Source organism: Hyperolius riggenbachi, chromosome 5 (genome assembly GCF_040937935.1).
Source record: "Hyperolius riggenbachi isolate aHypRig1 chromosome 5, aHypRig1.pri, whole genome shotgun sequence".
NCBI classification, from domain to species: domain Eukaryota; kingdom Metazoa; phylum Chordata; class Amphibia; order Anura; family Hyperoliidae; genus Hyperolius; species Hyperolius riggenbachi.
In genome coordinates this window covers 321,824,746-321,850,935 of record NC_090650.1, presented here as the reverse complement: position 1 = coordinate 321,850,935, position 26,190 = coordinate 321,824,746, and the positions used below count along the sequence as shown (strand labels likewise).

General features: G+C 43.6%; 1 protein-coding gene across 3 annotated transcripts in view; it reads left to right on the top strand.

Moving 5' to 3' along the window:
* LOC137518872 (ankyrin repeat domain-containing protein 29-like) overlaps positions 1-26,190 on the top strand; it is an 83,855-nt gene that overhangs the window by 14,295 nt on the left and 43,370 nt on the right. For 2 of the 3 annotated variants that reach the window (XM_068237264.1, XM_068237266.1), the window contains exons 1-3: positions 4,166-4,450; positions 10,704-10,802; positions 20,080-20,178. In XM_068237264.1, the coding sequence (XP_068093365.1) occupies positions 4,208-4,450; positions 10,704-10,802; positions 20,080-20,178 (441 nt within the window). In that variant the 5' untranslated portion in view covers positions 4,166-4,207. Of the gene's footprint in view, positions 1-274; positions 386-4,165; positions 4,451-10,703; positions 10,803-20,079; positions 20,179-26,190 lie in introns of those variants that run through there. The other variant, XM_068237265.1, reaches the window with a different exon arrangement.

Here is a 26,190-nt window from a genome sequence, read left to right as displayed (position 1 = left end):
CAGGAAAAGAGCAATGCACAAAATCATGCAGTGTGCCTTTACTAAAAAATGAGAAGGTTGAACAAGGACTTGTTCAACAACAAGGAAAAAGTAATTTTTCTCAAGTCTCAAAAATATTTTGTTTGAAGGCAATGTCTTTTACATGAACAAGACCCAAAACCTACACATAGCAGGCCAAAATACATTCTGCATTGTTATAAATCTATTGAAGCTTTTGCTGTATCTCTGAAATCAGGATGCCATGAAACTAATCTGACACTGTTATTTTACGCAGAAGGAAACGCCTCTTGCCAATGCTGCTTTCTGGGCTGCTCGGAAAGGAAACCTGGCCCTTCTCCAGCTGTTGTTGAACAGCGGCCGTGTGGATGTGGACTGCAGAGACAGTGTATGCCCTTCACTTGTGTATGCCAAGAATTCCAGATCCCTATCTGCTTCATCAATATGGCCAGACAACAAGTCTGTTCTTATTCTTCCATCATCTTTTGGAATGGTTAACAGGGCACTGTAATGCTGTAATGGATTTGCGGTTTATGTGTTAAAAAGCAAGCAGCCATCGAAAAACCAAGCTAAAGCAAAAAAATAATAATAAAAAAATAACTAGAGAGCACATTTTATACTGGCTTATAGAAGAGGGAATATGTAGACGTATTTAACGTGTCTGTCAGTTTCATAGTTTATAGCTTTTCCAGGAAATAGAATGAAGAATGACAAAATTCCTCACTAACTTGGCTGGCAACACAGCTCTGCCCAGCTATGGATACACAATACAGCCATAAATATACAGGAAAAGGCAGAACTCTTGGACCGGGCAGGTACAGGATACTAGATGTTTACAAGGTCCTGAACCAATCAGATCCTTCCTGCTAGCAACATGCACAAGATGTGTCAGAGTACAAGCTAGTAAAAGCCATCCCAATTGCATCACTTTGGCATAATTAAGGCAACATCTATGTGGAAGTGTACTCTTTCTGCTCTCCACCCTTGTTTTGTGTTTTAATTTTTTTAAGCTTATTTCATTTTCAATGAAACAATGAAGCAGTATAGTTGGCACCACACTAGCAGTAAAAATACTCTTTTTTTAGGAGTTGTCACTGTTATTGGCTGTTTTGTTTTAATAAAAGAGCATCTTTACTGCGTATATACATCAAAAGGCACCTGGAAAAAAAGGGCACAGTGGATTGCCACTGGTAAAATATTGGTAAGTTTACCGATAGTCTACTACTTTATTCTGATAGTAAAATATTGGTTATGTTTACCAATATTTCAATGACCTACGCTAACCCTACTCTCACACAGAACATAAATAATAAATCTGAACCCTCCCTCCTCTACCAATGTCTAACCCTAATACCACCCCCCTGATGGTGCCTAACCCTAATTTCCCCCCTAGTGGTGCCAAACCCATAATACCTCCCTGGTGGTACCTAAACCTAAAAACCTCCTAAACCTTAACCTTCCAACTTCCCCAAAACCCCTTCACTCCCACTAATTACAGCTGCAATTTTTTCATCTATAGCTACTAATCCCCACTCCATTAGGCTGCAATGATAAAAGCAACGAATAACGGCAATAGAGGGAAATTTGGGTGCGTGGAGGCGCCCAATAAAATTAGGCAATAGATGGAATTTGGGCACCTTTGTTGCATTTTATCGAGTGCCTCCGTGCACCCAAATTTCCCTCTATTACCGCTAATTGTGGATTTTATCATTGCAGCCTATGGTCGCCCTTTTTTCCACTTTGTACTGTTCCTGATTTGGTTTCCGACTACCCTTCTGCATATGCAGCCTATGGTGGCGCCCTTCTTTCCACTTTGCACTGTTCCTGATTTGGTTTCCGACTACCCTTCTGCATATACATAGTCAGTGCCGCTGAAGTGCCCATAGTAGGATGTTCTACATCTTTAAAGTGAACCGAACAGCATTTTTAGCCCTCAGGGCATCTCAATAGTGCATTAGAAATGCATGGTAACAATGTGACTCATTACTAAAAAAAATCAATTTTACCTCTTCTTTTTACATTTTAAAAGTTTGTTAGAGGCTTTTATAATATTGCCCTACTTCTGCGGTCTGCCGTCCGCAGAAAGAGCAGGCAGATAAGGACTGATGTAATTAGCAGTAGCAATGAGAAAACAAAACTGAACAAAGGCTTTCACCAGCAGGGGGGAAGGGATACAGGACACTACTTCAAACAGTTTAGAGAAGTCACACTTGCTTACATTTACTCCTTCCCCTTGATAAATAAGGGCAGAGGGAAAGGGGGGGGGGGTGGCAGCTCCTTCAGTAGTTGGAAACCAGGACAATTTGCAAAAAAAAAACAAGAAAAAACAAACAAAAAAACATGCTTGTATCCCTTAAACCAAGCCAGCAGTGTGCACTGATCTAATTAAGAGTAACAGAGTTCACAGTGCCCTAGCATTTTCCTAGAGCTGTAAAGTGCTATTAAATGCCAGTAATCACTTGCAGTGAGAACACGCTGTATGGGAGACTGCGCTGGCAATGCAGTCAGCAGTCAGATTCCAGAAGTTACTGTTTTCTCTGGAAGGGTAAGGATGGATATCCTTACCCTTCCAGAGAAAACAGTAACTTCTGGAATCTGACTGCTTTGCATATATATATATACACACAAAAAACTTCTCCAGACATGTTTTGCATAGTGAAATTGCAGAAAAACTCAAACAACCCATGAATTCATAGCTACCTTCATTCACAATTTAAGTGCCAATATTTTAAATATAAACCTTAAAGCTGCCAGATTTCTGCTAAAGAACAGTGGTATCATTGTCTAGAATTCACTTATTTCAGGTATGTTATTTGTAATAAAGGTAGGGGTCCAGGTGCCATATTACACCAATACCAGGGCATACAGTTACTGTAGATATCTCAAAGATTATAATACCTAAAGAAATGTGGAAATACTTAAACTCATTTCTGCTGATATTATTAAAATAGCACAACCCTTGTAAGCTAAAGGAATTACTGTGTGGCTGGCGCTGATCTTATTCTCATTATAAAATCTCTGTTCCAGCAGCATCCCTGTTTTCCAGACTCTCAGCAGCCGGGGTAATTGCAGGGAATGCAGGGAGGCTGGCATGCTCTTGCAAACACCTTTCTGGAAAGGAAAGAGAGGGAAGACAAATGTCTGGCCTGGAATGTTTTATGTGACTCACAAAAAAGTCTGCCCTGGAAACTTTCTCCACCCATCCTATCTCAAAGTCTCCTGTTATCATCTCATATGTGAGCAAGCCTTGCCAGCGGCTTACACATCCTACAGGAAGAGAATGACAGTGATGTGGCTTCTGCATGATCTCTGCGAGCAGCACCGGCGCTATCCACATTCAGCTGTCTGCCCACGTGGGCACTTTGCACAAAATGCACGTGGGGGTGCAGCGGCGGTGCTGTGCGCCCTCACAGTGCTGTGCCCCGGGACAGATGTTCCCCCTTGCCCCCCATAGCTACGCCTCTGACTACACTTCACTATACTTAGCTTCATCTGGAATTCTCCAAACATTTAATGCGTGCTTTCTACGCCTTTATTTCCACCAAACTGATTTTGTTTTGATAGTTTGTGGACAGTTTGTGTGGTTTTATATACATCACCAGCACACATTAGATAGCCCTCATTTGCTGAAATAAACATTACCCATGTACCTTTTTGCAGTCTCCTCACATTCCCACTCCTACTTCAACTGCCCCCCCCCCCCCCCCCCCATTTCCCGTCCCTGCCCCAATTAGTCAGAATTAGAATTTGGTTCCCTTAAAGGACAGCTATCATAAAAACAGTAATTATAATTGTAAAATGTAAAATATTTATATAAAAAATGTACATTTTTCTAAGAGTAACATGCACTATAAATAACGTTTTCCTATGTTGCTGTCAGCTGCTCAGTTCAACTGCCAAAATAGTGTGCACGCAGGTAGGGAGGCTGGCTGGCATCTTTGAATATATCCTTTCCAGGGGGTGCTTTTTGCAAAAAATAAAGGTAATACAGGGACTCTCCCATGAGGATATGGACCAGTCCAATATCTGGCAGATCTGTCTGATTTTTACTACCTATTGTAAGTGACAGCAACATAGGAAGAAAGTAATTTACAGTGCAATTTATTCCTGGAGAAATGTTACTTTTTTTTTTTTTTGCGATAGTGGTCCTCTAAGTCTATTGGGGTACTTGGCAAGCACATGATGTTGTAAGCAGTTATATACCAAAAGAATGTTGAAACAGAGTTTAGAGAACTGGATTTATATTTTAAATAATAAAAAAGCCTGCATTCTAGCATGTGGCATTGGAACAGTGGAACTGCATTACCTTTTATTACTGGCAGCATTTTCACATCTGAAATTCCTGTTTTGGCAGACTGGAACCACAGCGTTGATGGTGGCATCCTATGCAGGACATACACAGTGTGTACGGGAGCTAGTATTACACGGGGCAGATATCAACCTACACAGAGATGTATGTATGGTTTATGCTTCATGACTCCTTATGTCATTCAAATTTAATATGTATCTAAATTTAACTCCACTTTCCTTAGGCAGGGTTCACATTTGTGTGGGAAGAAATTAGGAAACTTGCTTGACACATATTTACTTCTGTTTGATTTGTTTGTTTTAATAAAATTAATTTACAGAAAAAAATGTATCTTTTGTATGAAACACTAAACATTCTGGAAAGATTAATGTGCTACACTTGCTAATTTTCTCAGAATTCAACTTTAACGTGAGTTTCGGAGTGTTCACAACATTTGCAAACTATGACATCTGCTTGTACAACATATTTGCATGTATCTTTAATAAACACTAAATCCTTTACTTTAGGCCAGACAGTCCCTTTAAGGGCACAGCGTCTGACACAGGAGACCTGGGTTTGAATCTCAGCTCTTCCTGTTCAGTAAGCCAGCACCTATTCAGTAAGGAGTCCTTGAGCAAGACTCCCTAACGCTGTTACTGCCTACTGGCCGCGCCCTAGTGGCTGCAGCTCTGGTGCTTTGAGTCCGCCAGGAGAAAAGCACAATATAAATGTTATTTGTCTTGTCGAATGTCAGGTGCTAAAAAGAAACTCTGATCTGATTTCTCTGACCTAAAGCTCTTCTTCTCATCTAAAAATCCATGGAAAAGTATTTGACGCTTCCAGCAATGGTATATTTGTTTACATGAGAAGGCTGGGAAAGAGTCGGGCAGAGCATCAAGTCAAAGTGTACAACACAGCAAACAGAAAATATGTAAGACCAGCACACCAGATGTACATGTTAGTGCCAGCACTATATTGGGCATGGCATAAACATTCCAATAATGTTTCATGGCCACACATGGCTTTTTTTTCTGAAGAGTCTGTATCATCAGAAAAAAAAAGCATTTGCTGAACCACACCTTTGTGAACAGCTACTTGTTTGTCTTCAACATGTCAGCTGAACAATTGTAAGACTATTATCACATCAAAAAAAAAAAAAAAAAACAACACACACAGAGCTCAGTGGTAATAAATAATTATCATTATCCCTTTAAGAGGTTGTAACAACCATAATTTTCCAAGACAAGGTTCCCTTATAAGAGACTATATGTAATATATATAACACCAAAAATCCACTATTAATGAGAATAATTAATCATTTTATTAAAGGGACTCCGAGCAGTGCGGAAAATATGGAAAGATGCATATTATTTTAAAGCTCTCTTTCTCCTCTTTCTAATGATATATAAACCGCCGCCCTACGCCTTTTAGTTTTCTCTATTTTCGCGATTGAAATTGCCGCGGCCGCGATTTCAATCGCGAAAATAGAGAAAACTAAAAGGCGTAGAGCGACGATTTGGGTGTCGCCAGAAAGAGGAGAAAGAGAGCTTTAAAATGATATCCATCTTTCCATAGTTACTTGTACTACACAGGACGACACTTTCCCCAGTGTCAGCAGCTCCATTCAGCAGAAAAAGTCACCCTGTGTAATACAATGTAACTATGGAAAGATGGATATCATTTTAAAGCTCTCTTTCTCCTCTTTCTGGTGACACCCAAATCGTCGCCCTACGCCTTTTAGTTTTCTCTATTTTCACGAATGAAATCACGGCTGCAGCAATTTCAATCGCGAAAATAGCGAAAACTAAAAGGCGTAGGGCGGCGGTTTATATATCATTGGAAAGAGGAGAAAGAGAGCTTTAAAATGATATGTATCTTTCCATAGTTTCTGCACTGCTCGGAGTCCCTTTAAAGCGGATCTGAAATGAAAAACTAACTATAACAAGTAACTTGTCTATATATCTTATCTAAAGTTTAGATAGTTTACACAGCATATCTAGCTGCAAACAGCTTCAAAAGTTTATGAATATTTATTCCTGTGATAAGAGGGCAGCCATGTTCTGTTTGTCACATTGTCACAGGCTATGGGCTAGAGATGCTATCAGCTTGCCTGTGTGTAAATTCAGTCCCCTCTCCTCCTCCCTCTTCCCCTCTGCCTCTGAAATCAATGGCTTGTAACCTCCTCCTCCTCCTGCCCAGACTGAGCTCCCATAAGCCCTTGCTACAGTGCCAAGGAACAAAAGGAGCTGTGGGCGAGGCTTGTTTAGTTTACAGGGAATTAGAGTATTAAAACAAAACAAAAAAAGTATTTGGCTTGAGGAATGCCCTATAAACTTTATGAAAGGAACACAATTATGCAATGAGTAAAAGTTTATCTCCGATCCACTTTAAGACTTATCTATCATACATTTTTTTTTAAAACAATTAAAATCCCGCTCCATCTGAATGTAATCAGAACTCCAGAACTCCCCCCCCCCCCCCCCCCAGTGCTGATATAAAGTGCAAGTGTTGAATACGCTAAGCAGCAAATTAACTGATATAAAGGGTGATCGTATCCAATACAACCAATCAAATAGACATAGATGGCTGCAAAAAAGTGCTACGTGCGTACTGAAATGAAAAGAATTGCCAATATAAAACGTTATACTAGAAAACACCCATGAATCTCAAAAATTGTGTACAAAACTGTGCCAATAAAGTGCAATGTCTGCAGATAAAAAGGACTGTACAATGGGTTGCAAAAGTATTTGACCCCCTTGAAGTTTTCCACATTTTGTCACATTATTGCCACAAACATGCATCAAATTTATTGGAATTCCACGTGAAAGACCAATACAAAGTGGTGTACATGTGAGAAGTGGATCGGAAATCATACATGATTCCAAACATTTTTTACAAATAAATAACTGCAAAGTGGGGTGTGCGTAATTATTCGGCCCCCTGAGTCAATACTTTGTAGAACCACCTTTTGCAGCAATTACAGCTGCCAGTCTTTTAGGGAATGTCTCTACCAGCTTTGCACATCTAAAGACTGAAATCCTTGCCCATTCTTCTTTGCAAAACAGCTCCAGCTCAGTCAGATTAGATGGACAGCGTTTGTGAACAGCAGTTTTCAGATCTTGCCACAGATTCTCGATTGGATTTAGATCTGGACTTTGACTGGGCCATTCTAACACAGATATGTTTTGTTTTAAACCAATCCATTGTTGCCCTGGCTTTATATTTAGGGTCATTGTCCTGCTGGAAGGTGAACCTCCACCCCAGTCTCAAGTCTTTTGCAGTCTCCAAGAGGTTTTCTTCCAAGATTGCCCTGTATTTGGCTCCATCCATCTTCCCATCAACTCTGACCAGCTTCCCTGTCCCTGCTGAAGAGATGCACCCCTGGAGCATGATGCTGCCACCACCATATTTGACAGTGGGGATGGTGTGTTCAGAGTGATGTGCAGTGTTAGTTTTCTGCCACACATAGCGTTTTGCATTTTGGCCAAAAAGTTCAATTTTGGTCTCATCTGACCAGAGCACCTTCTTCCACATGGTTGCTGTGTCCCCCACATGGCTTGTGGCAAACTGCAAACAGGACTTCTTATGCTTTTTGTTAACAATGCCTTTCTTCTTGCCACTCTTCCATAAAGGCCAACATTGTACAGTGCATGACTAATAGTTGTCCTATGGACAGAGTCTCCCACCTGAGCTGTAGATCTCTGCAGTTTGTCCAGAGTCACCATGGGCCTCTTGACTGCATTTCTGATCAGCGCTCTCCTTGTTCGGCCTGTGAGTTTAGGTGGATGGCCTTGTCTTGGTAGGTTTACAGTTGTGCCATACTCCTTCCATTTCTGAATGATCGCTTGAACAGTGCTCCTTGGGATGTTCAAGGCTTTGGAAATCTTTTTGTAGCCTAAGCCTGCTTTAAATTTCTCAATAACTTGATCCCTGATCTGTCTTGGACCTGTCTTGTGTGTTCTTTGGACTTCACGGTGTTGTTGCTCCCAATATTCTCTTAGACAACCTCTGAGGCCCTCACAGAGCAGCTGTATTTGTACTGACATTAGATTATACACAGGTGCACTCTATTTAGTCATTAGCACTCATCAGGCAATGTCTATAGGCAACTGACTGCACTCAGATCAAAGGGGGCCGAATAATTATGCACACACCACTTTGCAGTTATTTGTTTGTAAAAAATGTTTGGAATCATGTATGATTTTCGTTCCACTTCTCATGTGTACACTACTTTGTGTTGGTCTTTCATGTGGAATTCCAATAAAATTCATTCATGTTTGTGGCAGTAATATGACAAAATGTGGAAAACTTCAAGGGGGCCGAATACTTTTGCAACCCACTGTATATACTCACGTATAAGCCTAATTTTTGGGCCCAAAAAAGTGGTCCAAAAGTGGGGGTCTGGGCTTATACTTGAGTCCCTTCACTACTCTTTGCAGGCATACTGGACTGTGTCTACTGAGTGGTGAGAATCCTTGCTTTTCTATATTAAGTTTTCGATACATGACTATGTGGCTCTGCATTCCTTGCTTTATCTTTATGCCAGCTTAAAGGACACCTGAAGCGAAAATAAACAAATGAAATAAACGATTGTATCTATCGTCCTTCTCCAAAAAATGACTTTAAGATATTCCTCAGTTTTATTTTATGTTTAAATCTACTTTTTAAGTTGTAACTGTTTTATTGTTTTTGCTCAATAACACATTCATTGAAGTATGCCAGAGCTAAAATCTATGAACTATAGACTCTTTTTATCTCTTTCCTGCTCTCAGAAGCCATTTTCTGCTAGGAAAGTGTTTTACAGTTGGAATTTCTTATCAGTGAGGGTCACACTGTAGTCACTTCCTGTCTGAGTCAGGACTGAGTTACATACCTGATATGTAACTCTTTCAGGCAGAGAAAGAAAAAAAAGAACACAGCATAGTTATTAGTGTGCTTGGCACTGTACATACCCATGTCTATTTCATTATGTCATACGTCACTTCGGGTATCCTTTAAACTTTGCAACAGGAGTTCTTTGTGTATCCATCTCCATTGTAGGACTATGTTCTGGCTTTTTATTGTAATCTGCTAAATTTATGCTGCTTTTCTAATATATGGTTGTAGCCAGCCATGGCTGTGCGTGGTGTTGTTGTTGTGGCTTTTGCCACCACTGGCTTATACTTGTGTCAAAACTTTTTTCCAGGTTTTTAAAGAGTAACTGTCAGGCTGCAGAAGCTAATTTAAACCTCTATTCTCCTGTGTTAAACAGTTTAGAAGGAAGCTCAAAAGCCATTAGTGAAGATAAACATTTCAGTTACCTTTGATGTGTGCTTATCTTAATGTCTGTTATAGACCCATAAAGACGCAAGCCGCAGCTAAACTGCAAAGCATTCTGGGGCCCTCCCCTCGGCTGCTAATGAGACGGTACAGCAGCTTGTGTAATCAGTCCAGAGCGTAGCACTGATAAATCTCCGGGCAGACTACACTGCAGGAGTCAGCTATTGTTCCTAGCCACATGGCTCATTAATATTCACTGCACACCGTGTTGTTCAAGAACCAGCTTATCTGTGATCAGAAGCAGGCAGGACATGACGACACATTTGGCTTCACAAACATGGAGCCTGCCATGAGCTGTCAGGAGCATCTATCTCTGCATATACTATATACAAATTCTGTGAAATCCAAACGTGGACAGTGAAATGCATATGTAATGTAAGTACAGCCAATCTTTAGCTACTGATATATGTGTTTATTTTCTCTGAGACCCTATACCTAACAGCTCCTCTTTAAGGTAAAAGTTGGGGGTCGGCTTATACTCGAGTATATACGGTATTAGATCAAGATCAAAGAAAGTGCAATTGTGCTTACCCCAATAGAATCACCGGCGTGGAGGAGACGGGGGAATAGCCTATGAGGTTTTGTTTTGCCAATTCTCTGCATTTCAGCATGTAGCACATTTTTTTGCAGCCATCTATGTCTATTTAACTACATTCAGACGGAGGGGGGATTTTAATTGGTTTTACATTTTTATTGCTGGATACGTCCTTAATAAAATGATTGATAGTTCTCATTCATTAATAGTGTTTTCTTGGTGTTATATACTGTATTGCATATAATCTCTTATAAGGGCACCTAGTCTTGGAAAAAAATAGTGGAACATATGTGATGATCTATGCAGTTAAGGATAAAGTGGTTTCACAAATGGAAGTGCAGTTGGTGTGATAACCTTCCCAATATACTTTGTGCATGCTTTTAATGTTGCCTTCCCAGAAAAGAATTTGAATTATAGCAAAAGTATTGGCATGCTCCTTCTAGAACAAAGAGCACCGAGATGTCAGGGTTTAGGCTCCAAACCATGTCTTGCTGTCCACAGCTATACAAAATATACCATACTTCTCAATCCTACTTCATATATTGTCTTGATTTTCTCTTCCAGAGTGGTGCTACTGCTCTTTTCTTTGCTGCACAGCAAGGTCACAATGATATAGTCAAGTTCCTGTTTGAATATGGAGCATCTACTGAATTTACAACCAGAGTAAGGAACTTTTTCAGTTAGAGTAAATGTGTCACTGTAAAGTTTTAACGTTTCACCACATGGCTTGAGGAAAACAATCAATTATAAACTGAAGCATAGGAAAGCTAAAGGGACCACAATTGATGCAGTCTGCAAATTGCCAATAATAGAATACAGGTACATTTACCAATATTCTACTATTTACAGTGATAATTTTAAAGAACCACTGTCGCAAAAATCTTACATTTTAAAATATATGTAAACACATACAAATAAGAAGTATGTTTCTTCCTGAGTAAAATGAGCCATAAATCACTTTTCTCCTATGTTGCTATCACTTACAGTAGGTAGCAGAAATCTGGCATTACCAACAGGCTTTGGGCTAGATCATCTCTCCATAGGGGATTCTCAACATGGACTTTATTCTTTATAAAGACATTCCCCGAAAAAGATTTAAACAAAGATGCTGGCCAGCCTCCCTGCTCATCGTACACTTTCTTGGCAGTTGGATGGAACAGCTGCCATTCACTAAGTGTTTTGACAATAAAGAAAACCCTGAGAACCCCCATAAGAAGATGGGCTAGTCCAAAACCTGTCGATTCTGTCAGTTTTCTACTACTTTACTTTCTACTACTGTAAGTGACAGCAACATTCTTCTTATATGTATATGTTTATATACATTATACATTTTATAATTTGATACCCCCTTTCCCATGAGAAAGCTTTTCATTTTCACGAACAGATATGAGAAATCTTTTCCTTTTCACAAACAGATCATCAGGGGGCTCTGTTTGGCTGATATTGTGGTGAAACCCCTCCCACAGTTTGATGTCAGGACGATGGTTCTGACATCACACTGTGGGAGCCTTGTTGCATTGTGGGAACTAATAACTGTTTACAGCTGTTTCCAACTGCCAAAATAGCAAGCAGCATCTCCTTCCACTGACATCACCTGCCAGCAGTAAAAATGTCACCATGTGATAAATGTCGGAATGTAAATCAGGGAGAGGAAAGATTTTAAAATGGCCAAACACTGAATAAATCATTTATACGTAATTATTGTAAAAATGAAACACTTTTTTTTTATTACATTATCTTCACTGAAGTGGTAAATAATTAGTAAATGTTAACAGTATTTTACTATAGTTAAACCTAACCCTGTTCTAACACAGAATCATCCCATCTGACACCTACCTTAACTGTCCCCCCTTCCCCGCACAACCCCCTTCCTGAAGCCTAAGCTTAACTGCCTCCCCTGCGCAATCCCATTTCCTGATGCCTAATGTTAACCATCCCCCCCTGCACAAATCCCCTTTCTGACACCCAACCTTAACGTCCCCCTCCCCACAAAAAAAACCTTTCTGAACCTAACCTTAGCCCCCCCCTCACACACACACAAACCCCCTTCCTGACACCTAAACGTAACCATCCAAAAACAGGGGGTGCTCGAGCCCAACTCAAAACTGCCACAAAAAAAAGATAAAAAAAAACAGAAAAAAACACCTATAAATATCATGCGCTGCAGGGCACCTGAATTTACTCTTTGGCCCCAGCTTGCCGCTCTAATTTCTATGAAAGTGAATAGTGGCACCTGATTTTGTGCAGGAGCCACATACCATTGATTTCATTGATATCCCTGACAGGACTAAAGATGTCGCCGCCTGTGATAAATTTCATAATGTAAATAGGCAAATACTGACTAATTAACTTATAAATGAGTATTGTAAAAAAATAAGCAATTTTATTCAATAAACTAGTAGACCTAAGTCTGTTAATATAACAGCCCCTTGGCCCCATCCTCCTCCTGTCCCAACGGCTGTCTGTGCTGCACATGCGCAGTAGTGCAAACGCACGGACACAGGGACAAAGGGGGACGCAGAGACACTTGGTAATTATTATATAGCATTATTTTCTCTACAGATGGAATGTATTGCAAAGTTGGATCTACAGTAAATGTTTTTGTTTTGCTGTGAAATTCTGGATGTGTGTATAAAAACATAATTTCAGCAAAACCTCATATTTCACTTTTGCTACACCATTCTATTTTAACATTTTTACAATGTTTATGTACTTGTAGTCCTGCTTAAATAAGATACTTTTTGTGGGGAGATGCTACAAAAAGCCTACCTAAAAAGAGGAAGCAACAACAGACTGCCTTGTTCTGGGAGTTAGTAAGATGTCAGTGTGTGAAGTGTTGTGAAAGGGAATGGAATCCATTAGGTGCTGAATCCGTGCTCAGTGAGTGCCTGGCACCCATTCAGTAAAGTGCTGACTTGGCTCATTGGCATGTTACGGTTTACTGCTCGCGTTTGTTTCCGGACAGTGAAAGGGCATCTGAGGATGGATAACAGGTACCAGCTTGTATTTATTTACATGCCCAATGTTTCTCATCACAGACCAACTAAATCCTGCTATGTTTATATCTGCAAGAAACTAAACAGAGATTCAGAAGGAAACTGTTGTCAGAGTAGCTGCTTTATTTTCATTTGTTATTATGTGTGCAGCAATATTAGCAGTCTCTACAGTCAATATTAGCATAACTACAGGGGAGCACCCTCTGCTACTGCAGGAAGGCTTGGAGCTGTGAGGGGCCCCCAACTACTGACCTCCAGTAAAGAGCTCCATCCTTCAGATCAGGCGTTTTTGTTTTATGACCCTTGCAAGACAGGCCCCTAGGCTGTGAGGGTCAGCAAATAGGAGGCAAGGGAAGGGGTGTGAAAATTGTGGGGCCCCAATAAAGTTTTGCTGGAGGGGCCTGTAAACAGGGCCATGCAGAGGGTCCTTAAGTGGGGGGTGCTCAAATTTAAAAAAGCGGCCTGGCAATGCCTTCCCCCGCATGCCCCCCCCCCCCCTCCTCGTTTCTGGCTAGGGGGGTATTGATTGTCATGCTGCTGAATGCAGATGATGGGAGCCATGTGGGTTCTGGGTGCTGGCACAGGGTGTAATGTGGATTCTGGCAGTATGGGTGTGTATCAACCATCATGTAGGTGTTGACTGCAGGTACTCAGTCCCTTGTGAGTTATGGGTGCATGTACTGGATGTCATATGTGAGTGCTTGGTGTGGGTGCTGGGCATCAAGTGGAGGCTTAGTGCAACTGGAACTACTGCAGATGAAACATGTTGGTGTTGGGTGCAGGCACTGGGTATCACATAGGTGCAAATACTTGGTGCCATGCCTGCACTGGGTGCTAGCTTTGGGTGGGTGTTGTGTGTCACGTGGGTTCTGAGTGCAGGTACTTCGGGTGCTAGTACTGGTTATGTGAGTGGGTGCCATGTGGAGGCTGTGTGCAGGTGTGAGTAGTGAGTGACATGTCATAGCTGGGTGCAAGTACTGTGCCATGTAGGTGTGAGTACTGGGTGCCAGCTATAGGGTGAAGGGGTGCAGGTATTGGGTGTCATGTGGCTGTTTGATGCAAGTACTAAGTGCCATATTGAGGCCGGATGTAAGTATTGGGTGCAGGGTGTTTGGTACAAGTACTGGGTGCTTGCTATAGTTGGGGTTACTGGTTGAGTGTAATGTAGGTGCTGCATATTGGTGGGATTGCTGTGGGTGCAGGGGGTAGGAGGCCACTGTGGGTACTACTATGAATGGCATAGTTGCTGCTAGGGGAGGTCGAGGTCAGTGTGGTTGATGGGGGAAGGGTAGGTCACTGTGGGTGCTGGGGGGAGAAGTAACTGTGGGTGCTGTGGAAAGCAGAGGTCAGTATGGGTGCTGGAGGAAAGGGAGGTCACTGTGGGTCCTTTGGGTGAGATCACTGTGGGTCTCGGGAGGTAGAGGTCATTGTGGGTGCAGGGGGTGGGAGGTCACTATGGGTGCTGCTATGAATGAAATAGTTGCTGCTAAGGGAGGTAGAGGTCAGTGTGGGTGCTGGGGGAAGGGTAGGCCACTGTGGGTGCTGGGAGAAGTCTGTGTGGTTACTGGAGGAGGGAGTGGATGCTGGGTGTTGGGAGAAGCCACTGTGTGCCCTGGCAATGGGAGAGGTCACTGTAGGTGCTGCTTTTGGGATGGGAGAACCCTGTGGGTGCTGCAGGGGACAGGAGGGTAGCCACTGGGGGAGGGAAAAATCACTGTGGGTGCTGGGGGAGGGATAGGTCAGTGTGGGTGCTATGGTCGGCAGGATCACTGCTAGAGCTGGGGAGGGAGAGGTCACTGTGGGTGCTAGATAGAGGGAGAGGTCATTGTAGGTGCTGATGGAGGGAGAGGTTACTATGGGTCCTAGGTGGAGGGAGAGATCACTGTGGGTGCTATGTGGAGGGAGAGGTCACTGTGGGTGCTGGGGGAGGGAGAGGTCACTGTGGGTGCTGGGGAAGGGAGAGGTCACTGTGGGTGCTGGGGAAGGAGAGGTCACTATGGGTCCCAGGTGGAGGGAGAGGTCACTGTGGGTGCTAGGTGGAGGGAGAGGTCACTGTGGGTGCTTGATGGAGGGAGAGGTCACTGTGGGTGCTGGGTAAGAGAGAGGTCACTGTGGGTGCTAGGTGGAGGGAGAGGTCACTGTGGGTGCTAGTTGGAGGGAGAGGTCACTGTGGGTGCTAGGTGGAGGGAGAGGTCACTGTGGGTGCTGGGGAGGGAGAGGTCACTATGGGTCCCAGGTGGAGGGAGAGATCACTGTGGGTGCTAGGTGGACGGAGAGGTCACTGTGGGTGCTGGGTAAGAGAGAGATCACTGTGGGTGCTAGGTGGAGGGAGAGGTCACTGTGGGTGCTGGGGGAGGGAGAGGTCACTGTGGGTGCTGGGTAAGAGAGAGATCACTGTGGGTGCTAGGTGGAGGGAGAGGTCACTGTGTGTGCTAGGTGAAGGGAGAGGTCACTGTGGGTACTGGGTAGGGAGAGGTCAGTATGGGTCTTAGGTGGAGGGAGAGGTCACTGTGGGTGCTAGGGGAGGGAGTGGTCACTGGTACTAGGTGGAGGGAGAGGTCACTATGGGTGCTGGGGGAGGTAGAGGTCAGTATGGGTCCTAGGTGGAGGGAGAGGTCAGTATGCCACACTAGAATTCCTGTCTGGGCCTCTTCACTTGAAAGTGTCCCAGGAGGGGGCGGAGCTCCCCGCGGGTGGGCGGGGCTTATCGCGGCCAGGGGCGGAGCTTATTTTGTGAGAGGGGCCTTTTTTGAAGATTTTAAAAAGGGGGGTGTCTGGGCACCCAGAGCACCCCCCTGTGCACGTGCCTGCCTGTAAATGTGTAGGTACGCCCCTGTTTGCACTGCTTCTTTCTTTATACGATACACTGATAGTCTTATGGCTAAAGCAGGCTAATGAGGGGCTCTTCCTGACCCTTTCACTGAGGTGGAACTCCAAACAAAAGTTTCCTCCAGAAAAAGATTTCCCAAAACATTTTGTCAAACACATTTTAAGAGTGTGGAGACAAGCTATAGCTATTACTGTCTAGCTGTCTATCTGTCTAGGGTCCAGTTTTGTGAGTTTTGTCTCACAGAGTCACTAAACAGAAAAGTTGAAGAAAAATATCTTTATCAAACAGAAAAATAAAACACACACACATATTAGTAGTAGTAGTTACAAAGCATTAGAAAGTTCTTACTTATGTCTGTATGCTTTCTAAGCAAAGTATGGTCCAGTGTTAGTCATGGAGTTGATTCCAGTAATACCTTTAATGACTAACAATACATAGTTTATTGCATGCTTCCAAAACTTTAACTTTTTAAGAACTTTAAAGAGACTCTGTAACAAATTTTTGAGCCTTATTTCTTCTATCCTATAAGTTCCTATACCTGTTCTTGTGTGTTCTGGCATACTGCAGCCTTTTCTAGTTGCACTGTCTCTGTAATAAATCTTATCTTCTTTCCTCTGTCGGCTCTGTCGGGCTCAGGCTGGAATGTGTGGAATGTGCAGCACTGCTTGTGATAGGCAGAATCTTTACACACCCTCTCCAAGCTCTCCTCTCAGCCTATCACACTCTGGTTAGCAGCCATGTCTTTTGTTTGTAAACACTGCCTAAAAATGGCAATTACAAGCCAGGATTGCAGCAAGGAGTGGCAGAAACAGCACAGAGGGGCCCAGGAGAACATAATGAATAGAATGGTAGGCTTTTTACTGTAAGAATTTTAGAGTACAGATTCTCTTTAAGTTCTTCAGGACCGACACAGTTGTACGGTTCTGATCCAGTTCTGTATCATGCCTGTATTCAGGTTGATAACAACCCCCACCCCAACTGCACTGCCTCAGATATATACAACTTTTAAAGGAAAATTCTACTTTTATGTGGGAAAACTCAATATTTTCAGTTTGGCTTTCAGTTCAGCTCTAAATATTGCAAGGAATTATAGCAAAAAATGTAATATCAAACTCATTTTGACTACTTTACGTGCTCTGGACTTCAAAGATATTTCCTTTATAAGGTATGAAAATATTTTCTGTCAGAAAACTCAAGAGAAAGGTTAATTAAATAATAATCAGGTCCAAGGAGAATTAAATCATAAGTAAAATCAATCCCTTAAAGGGACTCCGAGCAGTGCAGAAACTATGGAAAGATGCATATCATTTTAAAGCGCTCTTTCTCCTCTTTCCAATGATATATAAACCACCACCCTACCTCTTTTAGTTTTCGCTATTTTCGCGATTGAAATTGCCGCGACCGCGATTTCGATCGCGAAAATAGAGAAAACTAAAAGGTGTAGGGCAACGATTTAGGTGTCGTCAGAAAGAGGAGAAAGAGAGCTTTAAAATGATATCCATCAAGCCATAGTTATATTGTATTACACAGGACGACACTTTCCCCAGTGTCAGCAGCTCCATTTTGCTGAATGCAGCTGCTGACTTTGACAAAAAGTCGCCCTGTGTAATACAATATAAATATGGCTTGATGGATATCATTTTAAAGCTCTCTTTCTCCTCTTTCTGACGACACCTAAATCATTGCCCCACGCCTTTTAGTTTTCTCTATTTTTGCGATCGAAATCGCGGCCGCGGCAATTTCAATCGCGAAAATAGCGAAAACTAAAAGGCGTAGGGTGGCGGTTTATAGATCATTGGAAAGAGGAGAAAGAGAGCTTTAAAATGATGTGCATCTTTCCATAGTTTCTGCACTGCTCGGAGTCCCTTTAACCAATCACAGTGGGAAGTTTTTGAAAAGTCCAGAGGCTTCCAATATCATTCCACAGTTGAGGTGATAAATATGTAAGGTGTGAAAATCCATGAGATATGTTTTGTGAATCAGCCTCATAGTGTACAAGACAACAAAAGGGGGAAATGGATATACTGTATACGGTAGGCTTGGAAAGAGCTATAGGACAGCAAAAGTGACAAACATTGCTGAATGCTGAATTTCTAAGCAACAAATCTAGGGTCAGACAGATATTGGCGTTATGGATACATTATTTTGTAACCTAAATAGTGTTGCATAATAGCCTTGGCCGTAGGACACACCACAGACTTGCTGCAATCTTGAATGTTGAGGAATGCTGGAGAATTTTGTCTTTATTTTTTAACTAAAGTATAATTAAAGAAAAAACATTTGCAAAGGTTCGTACAGCACCAATTTATGTTTGTAGAAAAATGTTCATGAAAGCAGAAATTCCCTTTGAAGATATTTTACTTACCCGGGGCTTCCTCCAGCCCTATAAGCACAGATGCGTCCCTCACCATCCTCCCGCGTGCCTCCGTTAAGTGGCAATCAGCTCCGGTATTCGGCTCAGTGATGTCAGCATTGGGCCTTCTGCGCATGCGTGGACCTTCTGCACAAGCCCCGAAGACCCCGGCTGTCATGAGTCAGACTGCGCCCGACTGAGACGGATACCGGAACTGATTGCCGCTTAACGGAGGCACGCGGGAGGACGGCGAGGGACACATCCATGCTTATGGGGCTGGAGGAAGCACCAGGTAAGTAAAAAATCTTTAATAGCGGACATCTCTGGGTCTCTTTAGTCATTTCAGCCCACAGGTATTTTTCACCTTATGGACGAGAGGACTTTTCACATTTCAGTGCTCCTCCTTTTCATTCCCCAATAACTTTATCACTACTTATCACAACAAAATGATTTATACTTTTTTTTCACCACCAATTAGGCTTTCTTTGGGTGGTACATTATGCTAAGAAGTATTTTATTCTAAATGCATTTTAATGGGAATAATAAGAAAAAAATAGGAGCAATTAATTATTTTTCAGTTTTGGGCCATTATAGTTTTCAAATAATACATGCTACCGAAATTAAAATCCACACATTTTATTTGCCCATTTGTCCTGGTTATTGCAACATGAAAATGATGTCCCTAGTATAATGTATGGTGACAATATTTTATTTTGAAATAAAGGTGCATCCATCACTAATTTTTAGCCCATTTTAATAATGATATTCCCTCTTGACATACATATTTAAAACATTTTATTCCCTAATCTCAGTAGGTGCAAGTTCACTATTTGGCATCAAGATGTCCTCACCCAGTACTTCCTATTCTCGTACGCTATAGGAAGTAATGTGTTGCTAGGGAAGTGACGCAGGCATCAATGGATGCCTTGTGATTACGGTGACCTAGAGGGGAGATTAATGAATGTGAACTTTGTTCCCAATTATAAATCTAACAATCGGCGGCGGTAAGCGGCGGAAATCGGCAAGCGGGAGGAAGCGCAGCGGCTCTATTTAAGAATAAACACTGTTTTTGAACAAAAACAGTGATTATTCTCGGAGGATGAGAACGGATTGGTTCAGGGGACTTTTCTCCCCTGCAGCCAATCCCCCCTGTTATCGGAAACATTGTGATCGCGGGCTTCTGCCTGCACGAATCGGCACAGCCCCCCAAGCTGCAGGGACGTGATTCGCTGATTCTGTAGCAGAGGCCGCTGCGGACGTGAGGCACACGTCCTAGCGGCAGAAATGGTTAATGGACAACTGTAGTGAGAGGGATATGGAGGCTGCCATATTTGTATCCTTTTAAACAATACCAGTTGCCTAGCAGCCCTGCTGATCTATTTGGCTGCAGTCGTGTCTGAATCACACACCTGAAACAAGCATGCAGCTAATCTTGTTAGATCTTACAATAATGTCAGAAACACCTGATTGATCTGTTGCATGCTTGTTCAGGGTCTATGGCTAAAGGTATTAGAGGGAGAGGATCAGCAGGACAGCAGGCAACTGGTATTGCTTAAAAGGAAATAAATATGGCAGCCTCTATATCCCTCTTGCTTCAGTGGTGCCAGATTAGCACCACTGCAAGTGATGTCACTGCCATGGAGACAGAATGCAGTGTAGAACTTGGAGAATGATGATAAACTTTGAAATGATTCTGCCGAGACACAACTCATTGCTTTGGAGCGATTGCCCTTTCATAGACCAATGTTAATTTGTCTACAGGATGGAGGAACTGCAATGCTAACCGCCTGTCAACACGGACACTGCAAAGTGGTGGAAACGCTTCTGAAGAACGGAGCGAATATTAATGACCAGCTTTGTGTAAGTGAACATCTATCATATATCTTTCTGTATGCTGCGTGACTACGGGCTCATTCACACTTATTTGCTGTGCTGGCCATCATGACGCACCACACATAGTGTCCGCAACGCAGGTAGCATGGAAGTCCGTAGACTTTCATGTTACCATTCAAATCCTAATGCACGACACACATTTTCATGCATTTTTTCAATGGAATGGAAGCCATTGACGTATGCAATTTAGCGCATTGCGACGCGCACGTCCATACTTTGCAATGCATGCACAAAAATTGCACTTGTGCATACGTTTCCCAGCGTGAATGTGCCTGTAATGAGTCATATTTCACTGACCTTATAATATCTTGGCTCTCCATGGCTAGACAATAGTGGGGACCTTACATGATCTAAGCTACTTGACCAGGATTTTATTTTTAGCGATTGTTTGCCATTAAGTAGCACAAACTCCTAACTCTTAAGTTCATAGCAAGATTACTAAAAGTTAGTGAAATTGTGATTTTGTGATTGCAGTTGCATATGGTAAACCATCCATGACAACCTCAATTTATTTAAAACCTAAGTTCTCACTGTAGGTTTGTACATACAATTCTGCTGGATATTCTACTCTATGGGCTGGTGCACACCAGAGCGGTTCTGGAGCATTTTTTAAAACGCTTGCAGGGGGAAAACCACTTGGCTAATGAAAGTGAATAGGATGGTGCACACCAGAGCGGGTTGTGTTTTCCACAAACGCAAACTCGGGGGCTACAGCATTTTTTAGATTCCTGGGACGTTTCTGCGTCAATGTTAAAGTATAGGAAAGTGGAAAATCGCTCTGAAAAACGCTAGATCAGAGCGGTTTTCCAGGCGTTTTTGTTACAGAAGCTGTTTAGTAACAGCTTTAGGCCTCGTTCACATTACAAACGCGGACGGGCACGCACGCGAAACGCAACGCGTACGAACGCACGCCATCCGCGTTTGTATGCGTTGCGTGGCTGATCCCATCACTGAAAAGTGAATGGGACAGCCACGCGTTTTTGCAAAAAATGCGTGCAGCATGCGTTCCCGGACCGCACAGGTCCAGAACGCATGCAGTGTGAACATCAGACATTGCACTCTATGCAATGTCTGATGTCGTGCGTGTCGGCCACCTGCACGCGTTTCCAAAACGCGGCTGGAAACGCATGCAGTGTGAACGGGGCCTTACTGTAACAATATTTCACATGTGCTACACAAAATCGCTCCAAAAAAACGCTAGGCATGTTTAGAAAACATGCCTAGAATCGCTCTGAAATCTGCTTCAAAAACCTCTAGCATTTTGCAGATCTGCTAGATTGTCATACAAATAAATGCATAGCAAACTATGGGGTTTAAAGTGGACCAGAACTCAAAACTTCCTCCCTGCTCTAAAAGATACTCAACCTCATAATAACCTTTAAAGAAAAATATTTCTTTGTTACAGCTGATACAAATACTGCAATAAATCTGCAGTGTGTTTACTTCCTGCTTTCATGGAAGCAGACATATTGTTAACATCCTGTGTTTTTACCAATTAGCTGCTCTGCTATGGCAGCCAGCTGACACAGTTGAGAGATCAAATTGCACTGGTGATTAGTCACAGATGAGGGGAAATTAGAGAGGCTAAATACATACAGGGTGTATTTCTCGATGTTTTCCTTCTGTCTTGTGCAAGAGTTCAGCTCCACTTTAATTATCAGTCAGCTTACCGGTTACGACAGAAAAATACGACTTTTCACCAGTGGACAAATCTTGCCAGTCAAACCAAAAAGCTGAGCTCCAAAATAAAAAAAATGATACTGTACATTCACATTAAGTTAGACTCTCCATAGTTTGTTTTTTTATTGCACGCATATGTATAATTAAATACTGTACACAACGTATCATTTAGATTTCTCCCGATAAATAAAGCTATTGCCTTGGGGAGAATCCAGTGACCTTATTTAACCGGCACGCTTACTGTTTGCAGTATTCACATCTGCCCATAATGGAAAACTTGGGTGAGGTAGAATGAGCTTGCCAACACAACTAAGATTCACGTACACTTGCTGATATCTCTATTTATAACTTGTGAACACCTATATTACTTGTACCAACAAGAAAATACAGTTACTTGCTTGCTGTAGCTGAGTTTAAAGAAATGTCTGATTAATAAGTAATGTCTTACTTTTAAAGCGTTATTTGGAGTCAAGTCAGTACAGTGAAATGGAGCATACACCACTCAGTGAAAATGTAAACCCATGCTGAAATTGGCTAATGTGACATTTTTGTATGGCCCAAGTCTTTGAACCCTATAGATGTTAGAAACGGTGGCCACAAATTATACAATCTGGATTGTACAATTTTACTAAATGTATGTAGTGTTGGGCGAACATCTAGATGTTCGGGTTCGGGCCGAACAGGCCGAACATGGCCGCGATGTTCGGGTGTTCGACCCGAACTCCGAACATAATGGAAGTCAATGGGGACCCGAACTTTTGTGGTTTGTAAAGCCTCCTTACATGCTACATACCCCAAATTTACAGGGTATGTGCACCTTGGGAGTGGGTACAAGAGGAAAAAAAAATTTAGCAAAAAGAGCTTATAGTTTTTGAGAAAATCGATTTTAAAGTTTCAAAGGGAAAACTGTCTTTTAAATGCGGGAAATGTCTGTTTTCTTTGCACAGGTAACATGCTTTTTGTCGGCATGCAGTCATAAATGTAATACATATAAGAGGTTCCAGGAAAAGGGACCGGTAATGCTAACCCAGCAGCAGCACACGTGATGGAACAGGAGGAGGGTGGCGCAGGAGGAGAAGGCCACGCTTTGAGACACAACAACCCAGGCCTTGCATGAGGACAAGAAGCGTGCGGATAGCATGCTTTGTACCACCATGCAGTCATAAATGTAATAAAGATAAGTGGTTCAATAAACAGGGACCACGCGGCAACGCTAACCCAGCAGCAGCACACGTGATGGAACAGGAGGAGGCGCAGGAGGAGAAGGCCACGCTTTGTGAGACACAACAACCCAGGCCTTGCATGAGGACAAAAAGCGTGCGGATAGCATGCTTTGTACCGCCATGTAGTCATAAATGTAATAAAGATAAGAGGTTCAATAAACAGGGACCACGCGGCAACGCTAACCCAGCAGCAGCAGCAGCAGCAGCACACGTGATGGAACAGGAGGAGGCGCAGGAGGAGAAGGCCACGCTTTGTGAGACACAACAACCCAGGCCTTGCATGAGGACAAAAAGCGTGCGGATAGCATGCTTTGTACCGCCATGTAGTCATAAATGTAATAAAGATAAGAGGTTCCATAAACAGGGACCGGCAACGGTAACCCAGCAGCAGCAGCAGCAGCACACGTGATGGAACAGGAGGAGGCGCAGGAGGAGAAGGCCACGCTTTGTGAGACACAACAACCCAGGCCTTGCATGAGGACAAAAAGCGTGCGGATATAGCAGCAATGCTTTTTGCCGCCATGCAGTCATAAATGTAATACAGATGAGAGGTTCAATAAACAGGGACCGGAAACGCTAAACCATCCCAGATGTTCATCGGTCATGTTACTTGGTTGGGGTCCAGGAGTGTTGCGTAGTCGTTTCCAATCCAGGATTGATTCATTTTAATTTGAGTCAGACGGTCTGCATTTTCTGTGGAGAGGCGGATACGCCGATCTGTGATGATGCCTCCGGCAGCACTGAAACAGCGTTCCGACATAACGCTGGCTGCCGGGCAAGCCAGCACCTCTATTGCGTACATTGCCAGTTCGTGCCAGGTGTCTAGCTTCATGCCCGGTTTCAGGTCCAGCGGTGCCAGCCACAAATCCGTCTGTTCCTTTATTCCCCTCCAAATTTCCTCCCCTGTGTGCTGCTTATCCCCAAGGCAGATCAGCTTCAGCAACGCTTGCTGACGCATGCCAACAGCTGTGCTGCACTGCTTCCACGATCCTACTGCTGCTGGTGCTGGGTTAGCATTTCCGGATGAGGTACAGCTTTGAGATGCGTTGGAGGAGAAGGAGTCAGAGAGGTAGGTGCTGCTGTTGTTATCCAGCTGTTTGCGGCGTGGGCAACACCCGCGCCGTAGCAGGTGAGGAATCGCTGCCAGGCTCCACAAGGTTCACCCAGTGCGCGGTAAGGGAGATGTATCGACCCTGGCCGAACGCACTCGTCCAGGTGTCAGTGGTGAGGTGAACCTTGCAGGCAACGGCATTCTTCAAGCTTCGGGTTATTTAGCTGACCACGTGCTCATGCAACTCAGGCACTGCAGAGCGCGCAAAGTGGTAGCGGCTGGGAACCACGTAACGTGGGATGGCCACTGACATCATGCCCTTGAAGCTGTTTGTCTCCACCACTCGATATGGCAGCATTTCGCAGGCCAGAAGCTTGGCTATGCTGGCTGGCTGTTACTGCCACGGCCCGGGGGTCATTTGCTGGCAATTTCCTCTTGTGCTCAAACATCTCAGAGACAGACAACTCAACCGTAGCGCTGCACACCGAAGGGCTGTTGGTTGTTGTGTTTGATGAACACTGGGAGACCTCAAGAGCACTAGTCCGGAAAGTGACAGTGTCAGCATCGTCTGATGTTTGTGAATGTTGTGAACCACGCAATGGCTGGGCTACTGCTGCTGCTGAGGCGGGTCTGGTGGTGAGTCTGGTGAACCCAAGGGAGGCAGTGTTGCTGGTGGTACCCTGTCCTGCCGCGTTTGCCCACAGAGTGGGATGTTTGGATAGAATGTGGCGGCTCATGCTGGTGGTGGAGAGGTTGTTAATACTTTTCCCCCTGCTCAGGCGGGTCTTGCACACCTTGCAAATCGCCATGGTAACATCCTCAGTGCAGTCTTCAAAGAAAGCCCAGACTTTAACTGGCTGAGGACTCGGACCTCGTGCGTGATGTGCTGGTGCTGCTTAACCCACTGCTGGACGCTTGAGAGGTCATCCAAGTAATTATCTGGTCCTGTTCTTTTGGATCTGTGAGGGTTGTTGTCCTGGACAACATGGGCAGTATTGAGTGGGTTTTCTTGGGTGCTCCCCTGTGGCCTGTACGTGAACCGTCAGGGGAAACACCTCTTCCCTTGCCCCTCCCTCTTTCACCGGATTTCTTCCTCATTTCACTTATCCTTAAAGTACACGCTGACTGGCAGCAGTACAGTGGCAGTACAGAAATGCTATACAGTGGTGGGTGAGCGGTGTACCACTATTGTCAGCAGTGACACAGAGCACAATGCTATACAGTGGCGGGTGAGCGGTGTACTACTGTTCCCAGCAGACACAGAGTGGAAGTAAACACAATGCTATATAGTGTGGCTGAGCCGTGTACACAGAGTGGCATTAAACACAATGCTATATAGTCTGCTATATAGTCACCCCGAACAGGGTGATGTTCTGCAGAACCCGAACAGTGGCAAACACTGTTCGCCCAACACTACTGGGAGGGAACGCAGATTTTAGTACCTAAACACACGATACAACATGTTTTCCGGGGTCGGACTCTGAGGCACATACAGATGGTCCCGATCATCATCCTCATCATACAACTCTTCTCCTGAGTCTGACCCACCCACCACCTCTGCCACCCCAACATCCCCAGACACAGACCCCTCATCGTCCTCAACATTAACTTGGGATGCTGGCCTGAGCCAGACCTCCTCCTCCACATCAGGCCCCATCATCTCCTCAATGGCAGCCCTCATTAATCGCTCTGGCGACGGACTGATGGACACAACGTTCTCCTCCGGGGAGGGCTGCTGCTGACCACTGGCTGCTGGGGTGGATGTTATAGCTTGCGTGGGGCGTTGGCTGTTGCTGTTGTTGGGAGTGCTGCTCACAGCGGAGGTCTCTGGGGAACTCATGTTGAGCTCATATAGTGGTTGACGGTGAGTGGAGTATTACTGATCCCAGCAATATACACACTGACTGGCAGAGTACGCAATGCTATATAGTGTGGCTGAGCGGTGTACACAGAGTGGCAGTAAACACAATGCTATATAGTCTGGCTGAGCGAGCGGTGTACTACTGTTCCCAGCAGAATCAGAGT